The 19,195-nt window shown below is 35.6% G+C and overlaps 2 protein-coding genes and 1 pseudogene across 5 annotated transcripts; 2 read left to right on the plus strand and 1 right to left on the minus strand.

Annotated features, from left to right (window-relative positions):
- Positions 1-4,118: 4,118 nt before the first annotated feature.
- LOC111777495 (uncharacterized) lies at positions 4,119-8,418 on the plus strand. The gene is made up of 3 exons (XM_023657134.2): positions 4,119-4,569; positions 5,263-7,721; positions 7,821-8,418. Exons 2-3 carry the CDS (start codon positions 5,352-5,354, stop codon positions 8,115-8,117), a joined length of 2,667 nt encoding a protein of 888 aa, XP_023512902.1. The 5' UTR covers positions 4,119-4,569; positions 5,263-5,351; the 3' UTR covers positions 8,118-8,418.
- A 3,535-nt stretch (positions 8,419-11,953) lies between these two features.
- On the plus strand, positions 11,954-15,853 carry BSK5 (kinase with tetratricopeptide repeat domain-containing protein). 3 transcript variants are annotated; one of them, XM_023657499.2, is made up of 11 exons: positions 11,954-12,108; positions 12,269-12,446; positions 12,544-12,749; positions 12,891-13,026; positions 13,447-13,580; positions 13,675-13,780; positions 14,022-14,107; positions 14,334-14,522; positions 14,637-14,798; positions 15,146-15,259; positions 15,434-15,853. In XM_023657499.2, the coding sequence occupies exons 2-11, from the start codon at positions 12,365-12,367 to the stop codon at positions 15,674-15,676; spliced, it is 1,458 nt and encodes a 485-aa protein (XP_023513267.1). In that variant the 5' UTR covers positions 11,954-12,108; positions 12,269-12,364; the 3' UTR covers positions 15,677-15,853. The 3 variants fall into 3 exon arrangements, with proteins under 3 accessions (XP_023513267.1, XP_023513268.1, XP_086974592.1); XM_023657500.2 differs by having other exon boundaries at positions 11,955-12,108; positions 12,289-12,446; XM_087118466.1 differs by lacking the exon at positions 11,954-12,108 and having other exon boundaries at positions 12,192-12,446; positions 12,525-12,749.
- Positions 15,854-16,751: 898 nt separating this feature from the next.
- Positions 16,752-18,744, minus strand: LOC111777055 (uncharacterized; annotated as a pseudogene). The gene is made up of 3 exons (XR_015412099.1): positions 18,415-18,744; positions 18,145-18,187; positions 16,752-17,137 (listed from the first exon to the last, which is right to left on the minus strand). The product of XR_015412099.1 is annotated as an uncharacterized LOC111777055 (transcript).
- Positions 18,745-19,195: the final 451 nt, after the last annotated feature.

The raw sequence follows: 19,195 nt of genomic DNA on the forward strand, positions 1-19,195 counted from the left end.
TATAGGATTTGCAGCAAGAGAAAATGACCGGTCAATTGGCGAATGATATCCCGCCACGTGGATCCCAAAGTATAGTGTCCAAATGCTACAATTCGTTAAATCATTCCATCACTTGAAAAAGAAATGTATCCGTTTTTAAGGACAACCGGAATCCTTTAAGAGCTTATAATAAAGTGATACATTATAAATTTTGGTTAATATTCTTTTAATTTTTTAAAAAATATTTAATATGACACGTCATTTTTAATTTTGTGTTTATATGTATACTTTTAAATTTTAAAATTTTAAAGGTTAAAATTGTAATTTAACTTAATTATTAATTTTTATTTTTTATTTTTGTAACTTAAAAACATTATTTGCACCCATATGTTTTTTTTTTTTTTTAATTTATTTTCAAAACTAAATCAAAATTTTGAAACTAAAATAATAATAATAATAATAATTTTTTTTTTTTTTTTTTTTTTTTGTAAAAGAATATGAAAACAAACAAAATATAATAATTATACTTAAATTGAAACTTTTAAAACGATAATAATTAAATTGACTTTTAAAAGAATAATAATTGAATTGCTATTTTAAACTTAAATTTATAGATATAATTATAAATCATGAAGAAAAATAAAGTACAATTAAATTAAATAAGTTGTCAATTATCATATACTATGGTATTTATTTGATGGTGTTCTTAATATAAACCATATATAAGCTGGATCGAAACTTTATTATTGTGATTAAAACGTTGTAGCGTTGATAATGATAACATATAATAAAGAAAAATTAAAAAATAAAGGCATGTTATGGAAATGATATGATATAATGTAAGAATAATTAAATTTGGAAAAATAAAAGATATGGCAATTATAGCAGTGGGTTCGACATTTGGTTTAATCATAAACATAGGATTGCTTGGTGCATGGGATCTAGAAGGTTATCATGCTGTTTCAGCTTTATGCCAACTCACACCTATTTTCTTTTTATTTGAGATCACTTTTTATTATTTTTTATTTATTTTTTGGTTAAATTATCCAAATTCAAATATATATAATTTCATAATAAAATATAGATATAGTTCTCTTTTGACTTTCACCGTAGTAGCTAGAAGTAGATATTGTCGAGCTTTCCCTAGGTTTAAAAACGTGGTTAGTGTTCTTGCTGGCACACCGCCCAGTGTCTGGCTTAGGTTTTAAAATGTGGCTAATGTTATTACTGGCACACCGTCTAGGGTCTGGCTTAGGTTTTAAAACGTGGCCAGTGTCCTTGATGGCACACCGGTTTTAAAACGTGGCTAGTGTTCTTGTTGGTACACCGCCCAATGTCTGGCTTTGATACCATTTATAGCAGTCAAAACTCACTGCTAGCGGATATTGTCCTCTTTGAACTCTCCCTTATGGGCTTCCCTCAAGATTTTAAAACACATCTACTAGATAGAGATTTTCACACCGTTATAAATTAATGTTTCGTTCTCCTCTCCAACCGATGTGGGACCTCACAGTTAAAATTTGATTTTTTTTTTTGATCGTTTAGCCAATTCACACCGAGAAGGTTTGATTTTTTTACTTAAAATAAAAGAGTTCATGATAATTGTCGTTGATATATGTTTATGTCAACGGGCTCGACTGTTGTTGAGTATTGAGAATCTAGAGCCTAAATTTTGGGCGTTAGGAGTCTTTTGTAGAATTAGGGTTTGGATGAATTTAGGTCAGGAGTATGCTTTTTTATCAAAAGTCCCTTTTCGTTGAATCCACCTGATCAACTCGACTAGCTCATGCATAGGGCTCACAGCCTACCGTATTTTTAAGGTTGTTATGAAAAGCTAGCATTTGGCAGTGATGCATTGTAATTGTGAATGTTCGATATCTGAGTTTCACGAAAGTTTGAATATTAATATAACACGTACCGTGGATAAGTAAGTTTGATTAGGTTACGCTGGATTGTGAATCATATTCAGGTCATTCGAGCCATCAGCTCAACCATCCCGAAATTTTTCTCAATCCAGCCCGTGTACACCCCTATTCAACCATTTATTTCAGTGAAACTCGTTATAGAATCGACCAGTGACAAGCAAGATGTAATATTTTGAAATAAAACAGATAAATTCTACATTTTTTCAAAATTGTACGGAACCCCTCAATAGAGCTAGACATTTAGGTCTTAATGCTCGTGGTCAAACAAAGGAGAGTGGTTGCTTGAATTTCTCGACCTATACCTATTATTTACATTCAAATATTCATATGGTTACACATAACATTGTTCATATTTATAAACTTTATAACATATTTATTATCACTTTATTTAAATTCTACAAAATAAGTTATTTTTGTTCAAAACTATTATTTATTATAAGAATTATTGATGCTAGAATATAATAATATGACCAAAACCATATAAAAAAAATAATGTGTGACATGATTATTAAATGCTATAAGGACCATTAGCAATAATTGGACATAATATACATATAATTATATAGTAGTGGTCAACATAAACGAGTGGGTTGCCTTGAATTTCTCAACCTATACCATAGCTTATATTCAATTTTCCCACTATTTAAAACATTATTATAATCTACAAACTCCAAATATTTAATGCTTCTAAAGGCTATATTAATTACTCTCTATAAATTAACTCGATTAATATTTTAAAATAAAAAAAAAATATAAATATGGGAAGAGTATAACGACCCATGCCCAAAATTCGGAGTTCAGATTCGGCACCTGATGGCCCCGACATTCTCCTACATCTCCTAGACGTGGTCACGTCGTTTCGACATGTTTTATTCACACTCACGTGCATCGTAGGAAAATTCTAAGGAGGTCACTTAATATAGAATTGTTTCAAACAAAACATGCTTGATCGAGCCACTAAAAATGAAAGTACACCTGTTGATATAGGACATCTCTTACTCGAATGTGGTCTCAGTTTATTTATATATCGCTATAAAATATAAAAATCGATAAAAATACTCATATTCTTGTATTTACCAATTAAAATTACATTATTTTATTTTTTATTTAAAAACCTAATATATTTGGAAAAAATAAAAATAATTTTCAAACACGGACAAAATAAAAAAAAAATGATATTATTATTTTTTTCTTTTTCCAAAATATAATTCAAATTTGTTTAATTAATTTTCTGTTTTTATTATTATTGTCATTTAGTCTGTTTTCAAAAATATCATAATTCAAACAAAAAAAAAAATCGAGATTTTAAATTTAAATTCTTTTGAAATTAATATATATTTGAAATAATTCGAAAGTAGAAGAGGCATATTCCAGAAGGTGGAAGTTATACGGTGTGAAACTCCTTACAATAGGATCGATCAAAGAGGAACCGCGTCAGCCTCCTGATAGATGCCACGTGTCATGATAAAAGATAATCGATTTAGCTAAAAACTTTTCACTTCTGGTGGGCCCCGCCAATTAAAAGCAGTTGTAAAAGTTAAAAAAATCCGATCGTCATTTATTAATGATTTTACACCATCATTAATTTTTTTTTTTTGCAAAAAAATAAAAAATAATAAAAAAATTAAAAAATTAAAAAAGGCAAAAGAAAAAGGAACTTCCATGTTTTCTTGAAGTTAGATTTTTATATTGTTTCCCTTTCTGCCAATCCAATTATATATATATATATATATATATAAATAAAAAGAATCCAACATTAATTTTTTCCCTTAAATATCTTATTTTAATTCATAAAATTAAATAAATGTTAATGAAAATCCTTTTTAATTATTAAAAATGTTTAAACACTACGACAATACAATTAAAATACGAGGATTTTAAATTTTGAATTTAGGAAAAAAATATACTAATAATTAGAGATATAATTATGGATTTAAAATTATAATTTTTTTTAAAAACATAAAATATTGACTTTAAAATGATAATTAAATATTTAAATATTAATGGTAATAAATTCAGAATATTATTTGTATCCATTGATTGTGGATTTTTTTAAAAAAAGGAAAAAAAAAAATAAAAAAAAGGAGGGAATTTATGGGAAAGCGGGTAAATGAAAAAACGGAGAAAGTGGGACCCAGAACCATAACCCGAGGCTGTGCAGGCCTTACGAAACGACGTCATTTTCTTTGGAGCCGTCAGATGAAAACGATGCAAGCTCCTCTTTCATTTCGCTCTCACAGTGTATAATTACCTCACCACCGAGCCAGTTCTAGCCAGTAGCCAGTCTAGAAATCGAAGCCAAAACCTGCTCTCTCTCGATGAAATGAATCTTCTGGTTCTGGAGTGTTGTGCGTTCAGAAACTTTTTTTGCGAATATTCTCTCTGATTTTCCTCCGAGTTGTAGCTGAAAAGCAAAATCGAGACATTGGGATCCTCGGGAGATTCTTTCACCAACTCCGAAGTTTCGCACTCCGAGAGCTACTGCTTTGGTTTATCAAGGCGTGGAAAGGCTGGAGTAACGAGCACCGACACGCTTTTCTTCGTCTACGACCTGGTTTTGGTTACTTCAATGGCGTTTTCAGGTTGTGAGATTTGGTTTGGTGTGTAGTTTTGTATGAGTTGTTTGGTTCGATCTTGAAGAGATTTTTCCTGCTGCGAGTTGAAGGTTTGACCTATTCCTTTTGCATTTGATTTTTGTTTATATTCAATTGCGTTTAGAGAGAGGTTCGGAGTTCAATTCGTAATTTCTGAAATGTTTACATTCTTCTTAGTAGTTGGAGCTTCGGGGAGATGAGGAAATAAAAGAGGGGAATATGCTTCGAATTTGTTATTTTCAGTAATTTTCTGTTTTTTCTTCAATCATTCATGTGGAGAGCTATTGATAAACTGAGTATCTGCTCTGCCTTTTTTGGTAGCCGGGGACCTTTGTTCCTTCTGTTAGTTATGGCAACATCGCCGTAAGCGACCGAGACTGGTCAGCTTATCATCTTATCTTTAAGCCTCGAAATGTGTTTGAATGGACCACAGAATAGTTCGCTTTCATTTCGGATTTCTGGTCTGTCTTTGTCCATATAGTGTCAGCTGTTCTCTTGCGTCTAATTTCGTTGTTACGTTCTGGAAGGATAGGAAGTTTCTTTAGGTTTTACTCTAGTCCAGATTATACCATGGTTTTTGAAAATGGGCTTCTTAGATAAAACATAACAAACGAGCGCTAGTTTGTTGTGCTATTCTATAACACTCTTGATATATCTATGCGAATTCCTTTCCAGAAACTACTTTTAATACTTTATTTGGAATTATGTATTGTAAAATGATCATATGCAGTATTCTTATTATCTATTTTCATCTAATATTGAAGGCTTGGAATATTTCCTTGTAATGAGCTATATCCAAAGCAAGTAGGAGCATTGCAAATACAACTGGACCTTACTGAACCTATATGGTCTCATGGAACGGTTAGAAACTGACAGATATTTGGATGATCAACGATCCTTGGGTACCTCTGGGCGAGTTTCATTGTGCCATACTAACGAAAGTTTAAAGCTGCACGAGAAGTTTAGAAACGAAAGGCATAGCTTTACATATGGTGAGGTCCATGATAATCCTCATAAGACTTTCAGAAATCATCAGAAGGATGAAATTTCAGGAAAGATAACCAAGAAGGATGAAATTGTGAGATACATGTCGAATTTACCTTGCTATCTAGAACGTGGTGAACGCCTCCCGGAGAAAGTTCTTAGTGTGGGGGTTCTTGATTGGGGGCGTCTAGAAAAATGGCAGTATGGCCACAAACAAATATCAACCAGAAGAAGCTGGAATCCACCAGTCAGAAGTAATGGATCTTCATCCTATTCATCTGATAGCTCGTCTCCCCATTTTGGCAAAGATCACATCTCTCCTAGTCAAAGATTACATCGGCCTTCACTCCATTCTCACCTGTTAGCTTCTCCTCATTCTCAATTTGTTAAATCCTTCGGAGAAAGTGATGAAAAATGTCAAGATCTTGACACGTTAAATGTCCAAAGCAAGCCCATAAAAAGAAACCAGCATTCATGTAAAACAAATCGGGAAGTAAAGATTGAGCAGACAGAGAAAACAGGTCCAAAGACTGAAGTTCTCCAAGAATGTAAAACTCTGCCAGGTGTGCTGAATTACGAGGTTGCATCTTCTCAATATGGGGAGCTTAATCGAGTAGATAAGTCTCGTGCACAAATAGATTCTGCAGATGGGCATGCTGTGCTGGAAAAACATGAAGCAATTGTCCCTTTGCCCAGCAACTTAGTGAAAAAGAATGATACATATGTCTGTGAGCTTTCAGATTCTACACTCTTATTAAGTCAAAGGACCAAAGAAGCAAGTCAGATAAGCTCAATGAAGAGGTCTATAGTGAGTTTTTCTGCAGAGCTCAACTCTGATATCCCAAACGCGAGCAATACACCTTGTGAAGCTGATGGAGATCAGATTCTGCTGAAGCACAATTGTCCTATAAATGCATCCAGTAATTCTCGCACTGTTTCCAGGTCAGCTGGAGCAGGACATAGTCCATCTCAAGCTAGAATATCAGAAGCAAAAACATCAGTTGTTGCACCTTTAAATTCAACGGTCAAGTTAGCGTCTATTGGATTGGATCTGAAAGCAAGCACAGTTTCTGTTAACAAATCCAGAAGCTCTTCACCCTTTAGTCGATTAAACATTGGCATGGGTAGGAGACGTAAAAGTTCAAGTTCCGTGGGGAATTCATGCGACAGTGATCAAGGTTCAGCACGCGTATCTGTCCAATCTGTATCTGAGAATGCGATGCCTTCAGCTTGTTTGAATGAGTTGAGGAATGATAAACCCAGCAACACAGGCAGAGCTAGTTCCAGCCCTCTCAGAAGGTTGTTGGATCCTTTACTAAAGCCAAAGGCTGCAGTATATCATCATGCTGTAGAACCCGTAGAGAAAGATTTGCCTCACACGCCTGATAAAACATATAATCGACAATCTGAATCATCAACAATACAATCAAGGAAACATAAGTTAGACATGAGCAGATGCAGGAAAATCAGTGTCAGCGATTCATCTCTCGACAAGAAGCACGGACCTTCTGTAGTTCATGCCCTTCTGCAAGTTGCATTTAAAAATGGGTTGCCTTTGTTCACTTTTGCGGTTGACAATGTCTCCAACATTCTTGCAGCGACGGTGAAGAGCTCTAGAAAAGGGACAGTTAGCCATATTTTTACCTTCTTCATTGTTCAGGAAGTTAAAAGAAAGACTGGAAGTTGGATAAATCAAGGTAGCAAGGGGAAAGGTCGTGATTATGTCTCCAATGTCATTGCACAAATGAACGTTTCTGATTCAGCGATTCCCCGGTTTACCAGACCAGATGTGCCTTCTACCAGAGAGTTTGTCCTGTTTTCTGTGGATTTGAGACAGGCAGATCAGCAGACCTCAGATTTCCTACCAAATGAAGAGCTAGCTGCTATAATTGTTAAATTTCCCCTAAAAATCAAGGAAGGCACTGCTACCGATGAAGTTAAAATAAATGCTTACAACAACTTGACTAAGGGTGAATCCAGAGAATGTAATCCTCGTTCCAAGGGCAGTGAGCCCTTTATCACTACCACAGTTTTACTCCCAAGTGGTATCCATAGCCTCCCGAGTAAAGGTGGACCTTCATCGCTAATAGAGCGATGGAATTCTGGTGGATCATGCGACTGTGGGGGCTGGGATTTAGGTTGTAAACTCAGGGTTTATACCAATCAGAATCAAACACTCGAGAAATCAAGTTCATCGCAACCGTCTCCAATAACAGATCAGTTTAAGCTTTTCCCTCAGGTATGAATGTTTGTTTTCTCCAATCTAATTCGAAAGCTTGTTATTATGGTCATTGCATTGTATTTAGTTTGATCTTTTTGATCCTTTGCTCACTTGCAGGACGGAGTACCCGAAAACCATTGCGTCTTGAATCTGGCTACTTTCAAAGATACGATATACTCAGTTGAGTTCGATTCTTCTTTGTCGCTTCTGCAAGCGTTCTCCATTTGTCTGGCAATGATAGACTGTAAGAACTCATGCGAACTTTCAGAAACAAGTATCTTATTTGAAGCAAAGACTTCTGAAGAATCAAAGTTAATACACAATGATGGATTGTGGAATCCTAATCTTGCTGAAAGAGAGGATCCTGCAGAACACATAACTTGTCCGCCACTTTCTCCTTTTGGAAGGGTCTAGCTGGAAATCTGAACTTCCTTAGACGTGTAAATGATATCAGGTATACATTTCCAGGCCCGGCAATCTCATTTTACTATTGTTGATCGGGCTTCACAGTAGATCCAGAACCTGAAGAGCCTTTTCTTTTTAGATCTCTGTTCATTAGTGGTCAATCTATACATAGATCCTAAGGTCTTCGTAGCTTTTAATTTTTTCTTTTTGTTGACAATAGAGGAAAAATATAGTATGTACCTTTAAGGGAAGCAATCAATATCCATCTAAGTGTGCATATCCATGAGTGGAATGTATAAAGTTCTTGCTACCTCATTGCATACTTTAATTCCTCCCTTTTTTTTTTTTTTTTTTTAATCCACCTTACATCAATATCTCGACCCTTACCACCTATTGTTAGTTTTTGATAGTCTCTTTTGAAGTAGATACTAGAATGTCAAGTATGGCTTGTAATAATCTATCTTTTGGGGCATACAATGATTCTTTCACCCCTAACCTATCGTTAATCGAGAACAGTATCTAGATTCTTTGGTTAACATGAAGAAACCAAGATTATTGTTCTAATACTATGAAGAACAATGATTTTTCCCATTGTGTTGTTGCAACACATTTTCATCTAGGATAAAATTTAAGCTTTTGGCTTGCAAAACTTGTTCTTGGACAAACCTTTCCAGAACGTCCTTTAGGCCAGTTGAGTTAATTTGACGATGACAATGACTCGAAGGTTCGGTAACTTGTGAACCTAAGTTTCTTTGGATGATAGAAGATCTTACCATTTAGCTAGCCTTATGCATGACAAGTTCTCAATTATTTTATGCTCATTTCCTTTTCAAGTTATGGCATGCTTCCTTTCAAAATATGTTACTATCATCCCCCAATGTTCTCTCATCATGTTCATTACCACACACCACGTTCCGTCCTTATCTCAAACAAAATTAGATGAAAATGTGTGGGTGAGACTGAGAGTGTGATGTATTATGTTGTCAAATAGAGAACTACAGAACTTTTGATATTCATCTTTTTCGTCCCTAATCTTTGTATGGAGTCCTCAATTTTTTCCCTATATTTTAAATAGCGAATGAAGGAGGCTGCATGTGTCATGTGGGCAGCTAGGTCTAGCATAGGCCCACGATGATACTCTGTTTAATGGTCTTTCTTGTCTGAAATGCCCCACTTGAGTTTTACTCTCTGATCGTCATGCCTTTTAGCTTCTTTTTTAGGCACATTCCCTTTTCATTGAAGTTTGAAGGTGAAAATTTGCACAACCCACCAGTTACATCACATTACTATTCTTGGGTTTCTTCCAGTACCAGTTCCAAATCTTTCTTCTGTCATGCTCTTAAGGGATCAGGACGTAGTTTGACTTACCATTCTAATATATCTATATTTGTGTTTTGTAGAGTTGAAGTTTGAATTTGTTTACCTCTCATTGTAATAGTCGAATTGCTAGCCGATATTATTCTCTTTGGATTTTTTCTTTAGGGTTTCCCCTCAAGATTTTTAAAATTCGTTTGCTAGAGAGAGGTTTCCACACCCTTATAAAAAATGTTTCGTTCTCCTCTTCAATCGATGTGGGATCTCGCAATCCACCCTCTTCAGGGCCCAGCGTCCTCGCTGGCACACCGCCCAGTGTCCATCCCCTTCGGGCCTCAACATCCTCCATTGCTTAATGTCTGACTTTAATGCCATTTGTAATCACCTAATCTCACTAGCAGATATTGTCCTCTTTTGGACTTTCCTTCAAGGTTTTTAAAATATGTCTGTTAGGGAGAGATTTCCACACCCTTATAAAGAATGTTTCGTTTTCCTCTCCAACTGATGTGGGATCTCATATGAATTGTGGGGGAACCGAGTTATATAAACTCATTTACATACGGTAACATGCATTTAGTTTGTTAGTTTAAGAGTTTGTGATATATTTGTAGGTTCATAAGTTTTAGAACCTTGGATCATATAAATTCAATGAGCAGAAAAGTTACTCATCTTGACTATCTCATAATAACTGTTTTTAATCTGTATGCTCTCTAATAACCATAGAATATAATTATGTGTCCCTCTCTTCTCCTAAATGTCTATTCTTGCATATACGTTCTTATCACGAGCAAGAAACAAAGAGAAAAAGAAAAGGCACACAGGTATTCATCTGATCTCTAACTTGTGAAATTGTTGTACTTGATAGGGTGTTCCCTATGCTGACTAATTTTTACAGCTTTGACAGAAAACGTGGTACATTGATGGTGAAGAACAAGGAAGCAGCTCAGCTAAGCTAATCTTAGCTCGAAATTCAAACCCCTTTTTGGAGTGTATAATGTTGGTAAGTGGGCAAGCAGAGTATGATCTCCATTCTCTCTTCTGCTATGGTTTTATTTAATGTTTGCCTTCTAAAGTTGGAGCCTTCCCTTGCCTTCTTTTTACCCATTTCCCCATGTGGGCTTCATCATTTCCCCCCTTTCCCTTGTGCTTGTTGTTGCAGCCAATGATAGCAAAGGCATAGGCATAGAGGCCAAATGCTGCTAGTGCAGTAGCCTTCAATAAATCAGTCAAATTTTATGTGTCTTTTGTTTGTGATAATGATTAATTCCAGATGTTACTTTCTTTTGTAGGGAACAGTTCTTATTTTCTAGATTACTGTTGGCTTTGCCCACAACTGAATCTGCCTTGATTCTCCAAAGAAATTGATTCTTATTTCTACTTGGGAGACATGTTTGCCAATATCGTGGTATCATTCATTAAATAATCTCACACGGTATGGATGGTATATGTAACGACCCAGATCCACCGCTAGCAGATATTGTCATCTTTAGGATTTTCCTTTCGGGCTTCCCCTCAAAGTTTTAAAACACGTCTGTTAGGGAAATGTTTTCACCCCTTATAAATGGAGGCTTGTTCTCCTCCCCAACCACACCCTTATAAGGAATGATTCGTTTTCCTCTCCAACCGATGTAGGATTGCAATCCACTCCCCTTGAGTGCCTGCATCCTCGTTGGCACATCATCCAATGCCTGGCTCTGTTACTATTTGTGACAATCTAAGTCCGCTGCTAGTAGATATTGTTCGTTTTGACCCATTATGTATCACCTTCAGCTTCACGGTTTTTAAATGCGTCTCTTAGAAAGAGATTCACATCTTTATAGGTAATGTTTCGTTCTCCTCTCCAACCGATGTGTGATCTCACAAATAGTGACTAAGACTGGCCTAAGCTTGAACCATACTCGATATAAGCTTGGTTCATGGTCAAAATTTGTTCGGACATGCTCGATTGGACAATATTTGAATTGATTGGTCCGGTCGATACATAACAAGGATATTTAAATTTTTTATTCTCATCTTTTTATTCTCATCTTTAATTAATAAAAAGTGTAAGAATATATATATATACATAAAAACTTCTTAAAAATAAACATAATAATACCCTCCATTTGTAACACTTTTAAAATTAGATTAAATAGGAAATATAAATCTCATAAAGTTCAATAGAATTTAGATTAAAAAAAAAAAAAACTATTTTTAAAAATAAAATAATTTAATGAGTTGACTCAAATTCAACCCAAAATAAGACTATAGGTTAGGTCATGGATTATTTATTGCAAGTTGAATAAGATGAAGTGACCATAATTTTCACCCAAAATTTTAAAATATTTACTAAAGAAAATTAATGGTAATGAGCGGTAAAATTAAGATTACCCTTGGAATGAGCGGTAAAATTAAGTATTTTTCATAATTTAACGTTCAACTAAATGAAAAAAAAAAGAAAAAGAAAAAAAGAAAAAAAAAACAAAAAACAAAAAACATTACTCCACGCGCTGACATCAAAATTGTCCCGATTTTCGTATTATTATAATTTCGCGGTTTGAGGTGTATCTTACGCGACTAAACTCGCAGCTTCGAGTTACAGTAGCAGACACTGAAGAACAAGAGAGAGAAATTGAAGCAGAAGATTGTGAGGAGAGAGAAGCAGTGAGAGGAAGCGAAATGATGAGGTTGTAAGAAAGTGAAGAAGGTAACAGAGGCTTTGGATCGGAGAAACAAAAGCGTCAATCCTTTTCCTTCTTCTTGTTACGCTCTACTTTCTCGATTCCCTAACCAACACACACAAACTCTACTTCAACTTCTTCCTTACTTGCTGCAGCTCGCCTTTTCTCCATTAATTTTTGCTTCAGTTTGCGTGTGTTTACGACAGGAAGTTGTGTTGTGATTTTGGAGGTGGAAGATTCACGAACAGGTTGTTTTTTCTATCTGATTTTTGGTTTATTGCAATGGGAGCTCGTTGCTCCAGATTTGGACTCTGTTTTTGGCCTTCTCAGATCGAATCTAATCTCAACGATTTGTCCTGCGCCGGTGAGTTTTACTCTGTGGTTTTGATTTGTTGATGTTTTTTTTAATTTATTTTATTTTATTTGTAGTTGTTGGAATTAGATTTGTGTTGTGAATGCAGATAATGAGGACGCATTGCCTGGATTCTGCGAGTACAGTTTTGATCAGTTAAGAGCTGCTACTTCGGGATTTTCTTCGGAGAACATTGTTTCCGAGCATGGAGAGAAAGCGCCCAATGTTGTTTATAGGGGAAAACTTGACGATGACCGAGTGATTGCTGTGAAGCGCTTCAACAAGTCGGCTTGGCCCGATTCTCGCCAATTCCTAGTCCGTGATTTACTCTGATTTGAGCTTTGTGCTTATTTTTTGTTATGCATTGTCTCGATGTTAATGAACTGTGTGAGTATGCATATTTTTGTCCAAGCAAGAACGTTTAAGGTGATTGTTAGTAGTGTTTTTGCTTTTCAGGATGAAGCTAGAGCTGTGGGACAGCTAAGGAATCAACGATTGGCAAATTTGATTGGATGCTGCTGCGAGGGCAATGAGAGATTGCTAGTGGCTGAGTTCATGCCCAATGAAACTCTTTCCAGGCACCTTTTTCATTGTAAATTTTCTAGCTTAAATTAACATTTATGATGCTGAAACTTCTTTACATGGATTTCGCTTTTTCTTTTTGGTTTGTCTGTTATACTTTATATATCTCGAAGTAGAATATATAATTAATAGCATCCTTGAGGGTGGTTGAAAAGCAAGCATGTAAGAGTACGCTTTTAGTTAATTTTCTATTTTAATGACCTTATAGAAACTACATTGCCCTGTTTTTCTTCTTTTTTTTTCTTTCTAGACACTAGGTGATGAAATGAAATTTTGATTACAAACACTTCGTATATATGATAATCGATTCGGTTTTGGTTTTTCATTATCAGATATGGGGGGAAGCACATTTTAAGCTCCACTAGTCTCAAGTTTACGTGCCTTTCTAGTCATTTAATTTGAATACTTAAGAGGGTTTATTTTCTTGTAGGGGAAACGCAGCCCATGCAGTGGGCAATGAGGCTTCGAGTGGCATTATATCTAGCACAAGCTTTGGAGTACTGCAGTAGTAAGGGACGTGCATTGTACCACGACCTCAATGCTTATAGAGTTCTCTTCGATCAGGTACATAGATGCATCCACCATGTTTCTATAGTTCTATATTTTTCTCGTTTTGGATATATTTCGTGTACTTGTAATAATTAGCTCTTCCCAGCAGGATGGTAATCCCAGGCTATCCTGTTTTGGCCTTATGAAGAACAGTAGAGATGGAAAGAGCTATAGTACCAACCTGGCTTTCACCCCTCCAGAATATATGAGGACAGGTATTGAACATTTAAAGATTAGATACGGCACGTTTAAGCCATTGGAGAGATTCGTTGGTAAAATTCCTAAAAGTTATTGGTTTCTGTGACATTACGTAACGACTCTAGATATAGTACAGAGAATTAGAAATGACAAGCAACGCCATTGTTAAAAAAATGCTTCATGAGTATATATATATAACCAGCATGGCCACATCTGTTCGTTATGCACTATGCTAATTGTAGAATTTCCATTTGACAGGGAGGATAACGCCAGAAAGTGTTGTTTACAGCTTTGGCACTCTATTGCTTGATCTTCTCAGTGGCAAACATATTCCCCCTAGCCATGTAAACTGTTTCCTCCTTCAGAAATTGCTCTCTTGTGGAAGTTTGATTTGACTTTATCCTGAAATACAACCAAAAAATTTACTCCAGAAATTTAGCTTCAGCAACTTGGTTGTGGCTCTGACTAATTATCAGCATTTTAAAGAACATTGCACTGGGCTTTATTATTTTTTGCATTCTGAATTTTGGAAACGTCATGTTGAATTTTAATCAAGTTCACTTCTCTCAGGCACTGGATCTGATACGTGCCAAAAATTTTCCGATGCTGATGGACTCGTGTTTAGAAGGTCATCTCTCTAATGATGAGGGGACTGAACTAGTGAGGTTGGCTTCAAGATGTTTACAGTATGAACTTCGTGAGAGGCCAAATGTCAAGTCTCTTGTAATTGCTCTCACTGCTCTTCAGAAAGAAACCGAGGTACAGTACGACCATACGTTTGTTTTAATATCCTGGTATTAACTAGCCATAACAGTCGGGTTAGTTAGCATAGTCGTCCAAATTCATACAGTTCTATCCACTGGTTTATGTCAGGTTCCTTCTTACGTTCTTATGGGAATTTCGCATGGGAATGCTTCCTCCAAGCAAATTTCATTATCACCTTTTGGGGAGGCTTGCTCAAGAACGGATCTTACTGCAATACATGAATTTTTGGAGAAGGCTGGATACAAGGATGATGAGGGAGTTGCAAATGAGGTTGGAAAATTCATCTTTAAATTTAATTTTCTAATATCAGAGACTATGGAGATTCTTATTAGGAGTTCTTTGTTCATTTTAAGGGACGTGAAATTAGGCTGAACCTGTTTATCATTTTTCTTGTCCATGCCAGTAAAATGCGGCTAGCTATTTGTCCATGTATCTTTATTCATTCTAAAGGGTCGTGAAACTAGGTGCACTAACTGCTTATTAACTAAGTTCATTACGTGCTAATCCCATCTAATTTTCAGTGGCATAATTCCCCCTCTGTTTATATAACTGAAAGTACCTTTTAAAAGTTGGTCTAATTCATTGCTCATCAGTAAAGAGTTTGCTTTGTCTTTCAGCTTTCTTTCCAAATGTGGACAAGCCAAATACAGGAAACACTCAATTCTAAGAAGCGTGGGGACTCGGCATTTCGAGCTAAAGACTTCGTAAATGCCATCGATTGCTACACGCAAGTATGTGATTAACTTTTAAAGATGAAATACTCTGATCCAATTTCTTGGCACCTTTCATTCTGTAGCGGAGAAAATTGATTATAATACCATAAAAGAGACGAACCAACATGTTTTGATAATCGGACTTCTGGCATCGACGTTGTTAGTTGAAACAATCTTTTTTTGAATGTGCAGTTCATAGATGGAGGAACCATGGTATCACCAACAGTATTTGCTAGACGTAGTTTGTGTTACTTGATGAGTGACATGCCTCAGGAAGCTCTAGGAGATGCTATGCAAGCCCAAGCAGTGTCACCAGACTGGCCAACTGCCATGTATCTTCAAGCTGCCGCCCTTTTCATCCTTGGAATGGAAAATGATGCACAAGAAACTCTGAGAGATGGAACAACCCTGGAATTCAAAAAAGAAAGAACTTGAATCTGTATAGGTATTTCTCTTTAATTTAACATTATTATTCTTAAATATTTCTTTTCTGTTTTAAGTTTCTGCAACACCAAAAGGGTATGATTATTGAACTTGTGAGAGAGATGATGTTGGTGCAAATTTATATTTTCATTGCCCAACAAAGCTATCTGTTGATTCTGTTCTGCTCCAGATGTCAAATCTCTTGTTATATTCCTTCCTTGCTTCATGAATTTAATGATATAAGTCTGAGATTGGCTACAAAGAAAACTGATTTTTGCCACCATTTTGGTCTTAAATACTGTCTGAAAATTGGTAACTAGAGCTTTTAAATGGATGATTTAATACATAGCTTATCAGATGTTCATATGATTATGGTACATCCGTATCTAATGCAACTTTTTCTCACTAACTTGAACATATTTCAACTAGTTCACGTTAACTTTGACTAAAATAGAATCTCCCTCACGTATTGTTTAACTTAAGAAAACAAAAACACTATACTAACTCTAGGGTTCAACCATGTATACGTTTAATTAGTCAATGGCTCGAATTTGATATAATGTATATACAAATTTACCATGTATACGTTTAATTAGTCAATGGCTCGAATTTGATATAATGTATATACAAATTTACCATGTATACATTTAATTAGTCAATGCCTCGAATTTGATATAATGTATATACAAATTTTGTAGAATGTTTAGCAGTGTAGATGGACTTTTTCTTACCTGTGCTTCTGGCGGTTTATCTCTACATGAGTCGTCGGCTCTAGTCTAGACTTTCCTACCAAGAAAGTTCTTTGGAAAGTCTTTAAAGAAGGCAGCACAAACCCTTTATTTTAGTTAGGAGATGGCCTTAAGACGGAAGCTAGTTGCTCACCCAACACAGGTCGTACTTCCCAACCCTCTTAAACTTATTAAAAACTTATTAAAAAGACATCAATCCGAACCGACTGGTATTTTTCATTGAACCAATTAAGTTTTTCTTACAAAGTTACATTTGAATGAACACAGAAATACAACAAAGAAAATGTTATAATTCTTGAAAATTTTGATTTTTTTTTTTTTTTAATTCTTCCTAAATAAACTCTTCAACACTTTCCATGTTTAAAAAAGGAAACATTATTGTATTCATCTCACAGCAGGAGCAGGACAAAAACACTGATTCTTAAACCTCTATTCAACAATAAAATCCACAAGTATCTGAGAATTGAAAAACGAGTTCGAAGTTACACAAAGTTCGGGACGATTGATCTTTCATTTCATCCTGGATTGCATGTAAAGCACAGAATGCCCCTCATATAATGAAGTTAAGAAACCTGACTATATTTAAGGACTGTAATCTGCAGTCATGAAGTTTGAACTTCAGCTGATGGGTCGCTGTCTCCTGAACTCGGTAAGCTAGCGATATACTTCCAACAGCGCTTGTGAACGCCACTGATCTTCTTCGGAGCTTCTGCGATAGGCGTGCCTGGAAAATACATTCGTTTCAACCTCTGGCATTGATGGAAGTAGTTTGCAACAAGCAACAATAGCAAACAGGAAGATAAGTCCTAGAAACTTAAATTTTAACTATCATTTGTAAGCAATACAATAACGGTTGGCAACCAAGTCCGGAGTCGCCTCGGTAAAGAGTTCAAAAGGGATGAATCTCAAGGGCTAACTTTCTCAACCTAACTACAACTTAAGCTGTAACGACACAAGCCCACCACTAGTAGATATTGTCTGTTTGGGCCCATTACGCATCACTGTTAGCTTCATGGTTTGAAGACACGTATGTTAGGGAGAGGTTTCACACCCATAAGGAATGTTTCGTTCCCCTCTCCAACCGATGTGGCTCACACAAACCTTCAGGACGTCTCGTGCTTTAAAATTCAAAACTTGAAAACTTACCGACTATTTATAATAGAATACACTAAAAGTTAGGTCTCGTTTGATAACCATTCGATTTTTGAAAACTAAGTTTATAAACACTACTTACACCTATTGTTATCTACTTTCTACCGATATTTTAAAAACTAAGCCGAGATTAGAAAACTAAAAATGTAGCTTCCAAAAACTACTTTTTCTTTTTTGTTCTTAGAATTTGACTAAGAACTTAAAGTGGTTGCTTAAGAAAGATGAGAACTATAAAATGAAAATTGAGAGGACACAAACATGAACTTCAAAATCAGAAAACTAAAGACGAAATCTTATCAAACGGGACTTAGATTGTCACGAAACAAAATCCTATACACCAAATTCAAAGATTAGTAAATAGTGAATATTGAATAATTTTCCAACTTTCATCATCTAAATCAACTATGAGGCATTAGCTCTTGATGTCATGGTCCCAAATTATAGAACTTGGCCTAGGTTTGAACATACAAGAGATTCAATTGTTGCTCATTCTTCTATATAAATATTAGAACAAAATTCCAGCAAAATAAAATTCCAATAACGATTGAGGAACAAATTTGGCGATAAAGAATCACTAACCATCTTTATGAGCAACGCCCCATGCCTTGCCATGCGTGCCACTCTGTATAAAACAATCGAAAGTATAAAGAACTTGGATCCTGAATCAGAGAGCATCGAAAGAAAACAGATCTAACACTTCCAGTTCAAACGCCTCCGGAGTTATAAATGCTACAAATCTTCGTAAACGATTAAAGTAAACAAAACCGTTGTGTTTACTTAGAGAGGGAATGATCTCAAATGAAGCGCCACATACATTGATCTAAGAAAAGAAACAAGATGAAGACATACCTTGTACAGATTTAATTTGGTGATCTGGTACGATATTTCATCCCAATGAGCCTTGGCGACATGGTATCCTACTCCCCAATTGGGCAAAAACTGAACTACTTCGAACAGGTTCTTCTTCTTCTTCCTCCGCTTGGTTTTAGTCGAAGCATCGGCGAAGAGGTGGTGAAGCTTCTGGTAAAGGTAGAAGATAACCGGGAGAAATGTAGGGCTCCACTGATCGCACTTCTGTTGGCGACAGACATTGGAGTCTCTCTCTCTAGCTTTGCTATTTCGCTGCTCCCCGCGGCTTTGGGCAACTCAAAATGGGAAATTTTTGTGTATTTCTTTTGTTTACCCTTTCTATTTATATATATATAATTTTTTATTTTTTTTTCAAATTGTTAAAAAATATTTTAAAAAATTTGCCATTCTAGAGCATAGATTTTACTAAACCCAATAGAGTGAATTAATAATGAACCTTTCCAGGTCGCTTCCTACCCGTATTTGTCAAGAGCATTTCCAAGTCTTATGAAGAAGATAAGCCAGATGAAGGAACGGGAAGACCTAGGCTGTAGAAGATCATAAGATCAGATCACCAATGCTTGAACTGCGTCAGAAATCACTACTGATTGGGATCGCCTCGCTTGGGCTGCTTTAATGGTAGTCTTTATTCTCTTTCACTCGGAGTAACCGTCTAAGCTAGAAGTTATTTAAAATGTGTCTGTTTGAAAGAGATTTTCACGAAAGAGATAGGATTGTTGGATGATGGAAGTCCCACGTCGACTAATTTGGAGAATGATCA

This window comes from Cucurbita pepo, chromosome 16 (assembly GCF_057944985.1).
Source record: "Cucurbita pepo subsp. pepo isolate OVF chromosome 16, ASM5794498v1, whole genome shotgun sequence".
In the NCBI taxonomy this organism is placed as follows: domain Eukaryota; kingdom Viridiplantae; phylum Streptophyta; class Magnoliopsida; order Cucurbitales; family Cucurbitaceae; genus Cucurbita; species Cucurbita pepo.

Coding starts and splice junctions, on each gene's coding strand:
- BSK5 (XM_023657499.2), top strand. CDS start 12,365: ATGGGAGCTCGTTGCTCCAGATTTGGACTCTGTTTTTGGCCTTCTCAG. Junction 13,781..14,021: donor TCCAGAATATATGAGGACAG/GTATTGAACATT, acceptor TCCATTTGACAG/GGAGGATAACGCCAGAAAGT. Junction 14,108..14,333: donor AACATATTCCCCCTAGCCAT/GTAAACTGTTTC, acceptor CACTTCTCTCAG/GCACTGGATCTGATACGTGC.
- LOC111777495 (XM_023657134.2), top strand. CDS start 5,352: ATGGAACGGTTAGAAACTGACAGATATTTGGATGATCAACGATCCTTG. Junction 7,722..7,820: donor AGTTTAAGCTTTTCCCTCAG/GTATGAATGTTT, acceptor GCTCACTTGCAG/GACGGAGTACCCGAAAACCA.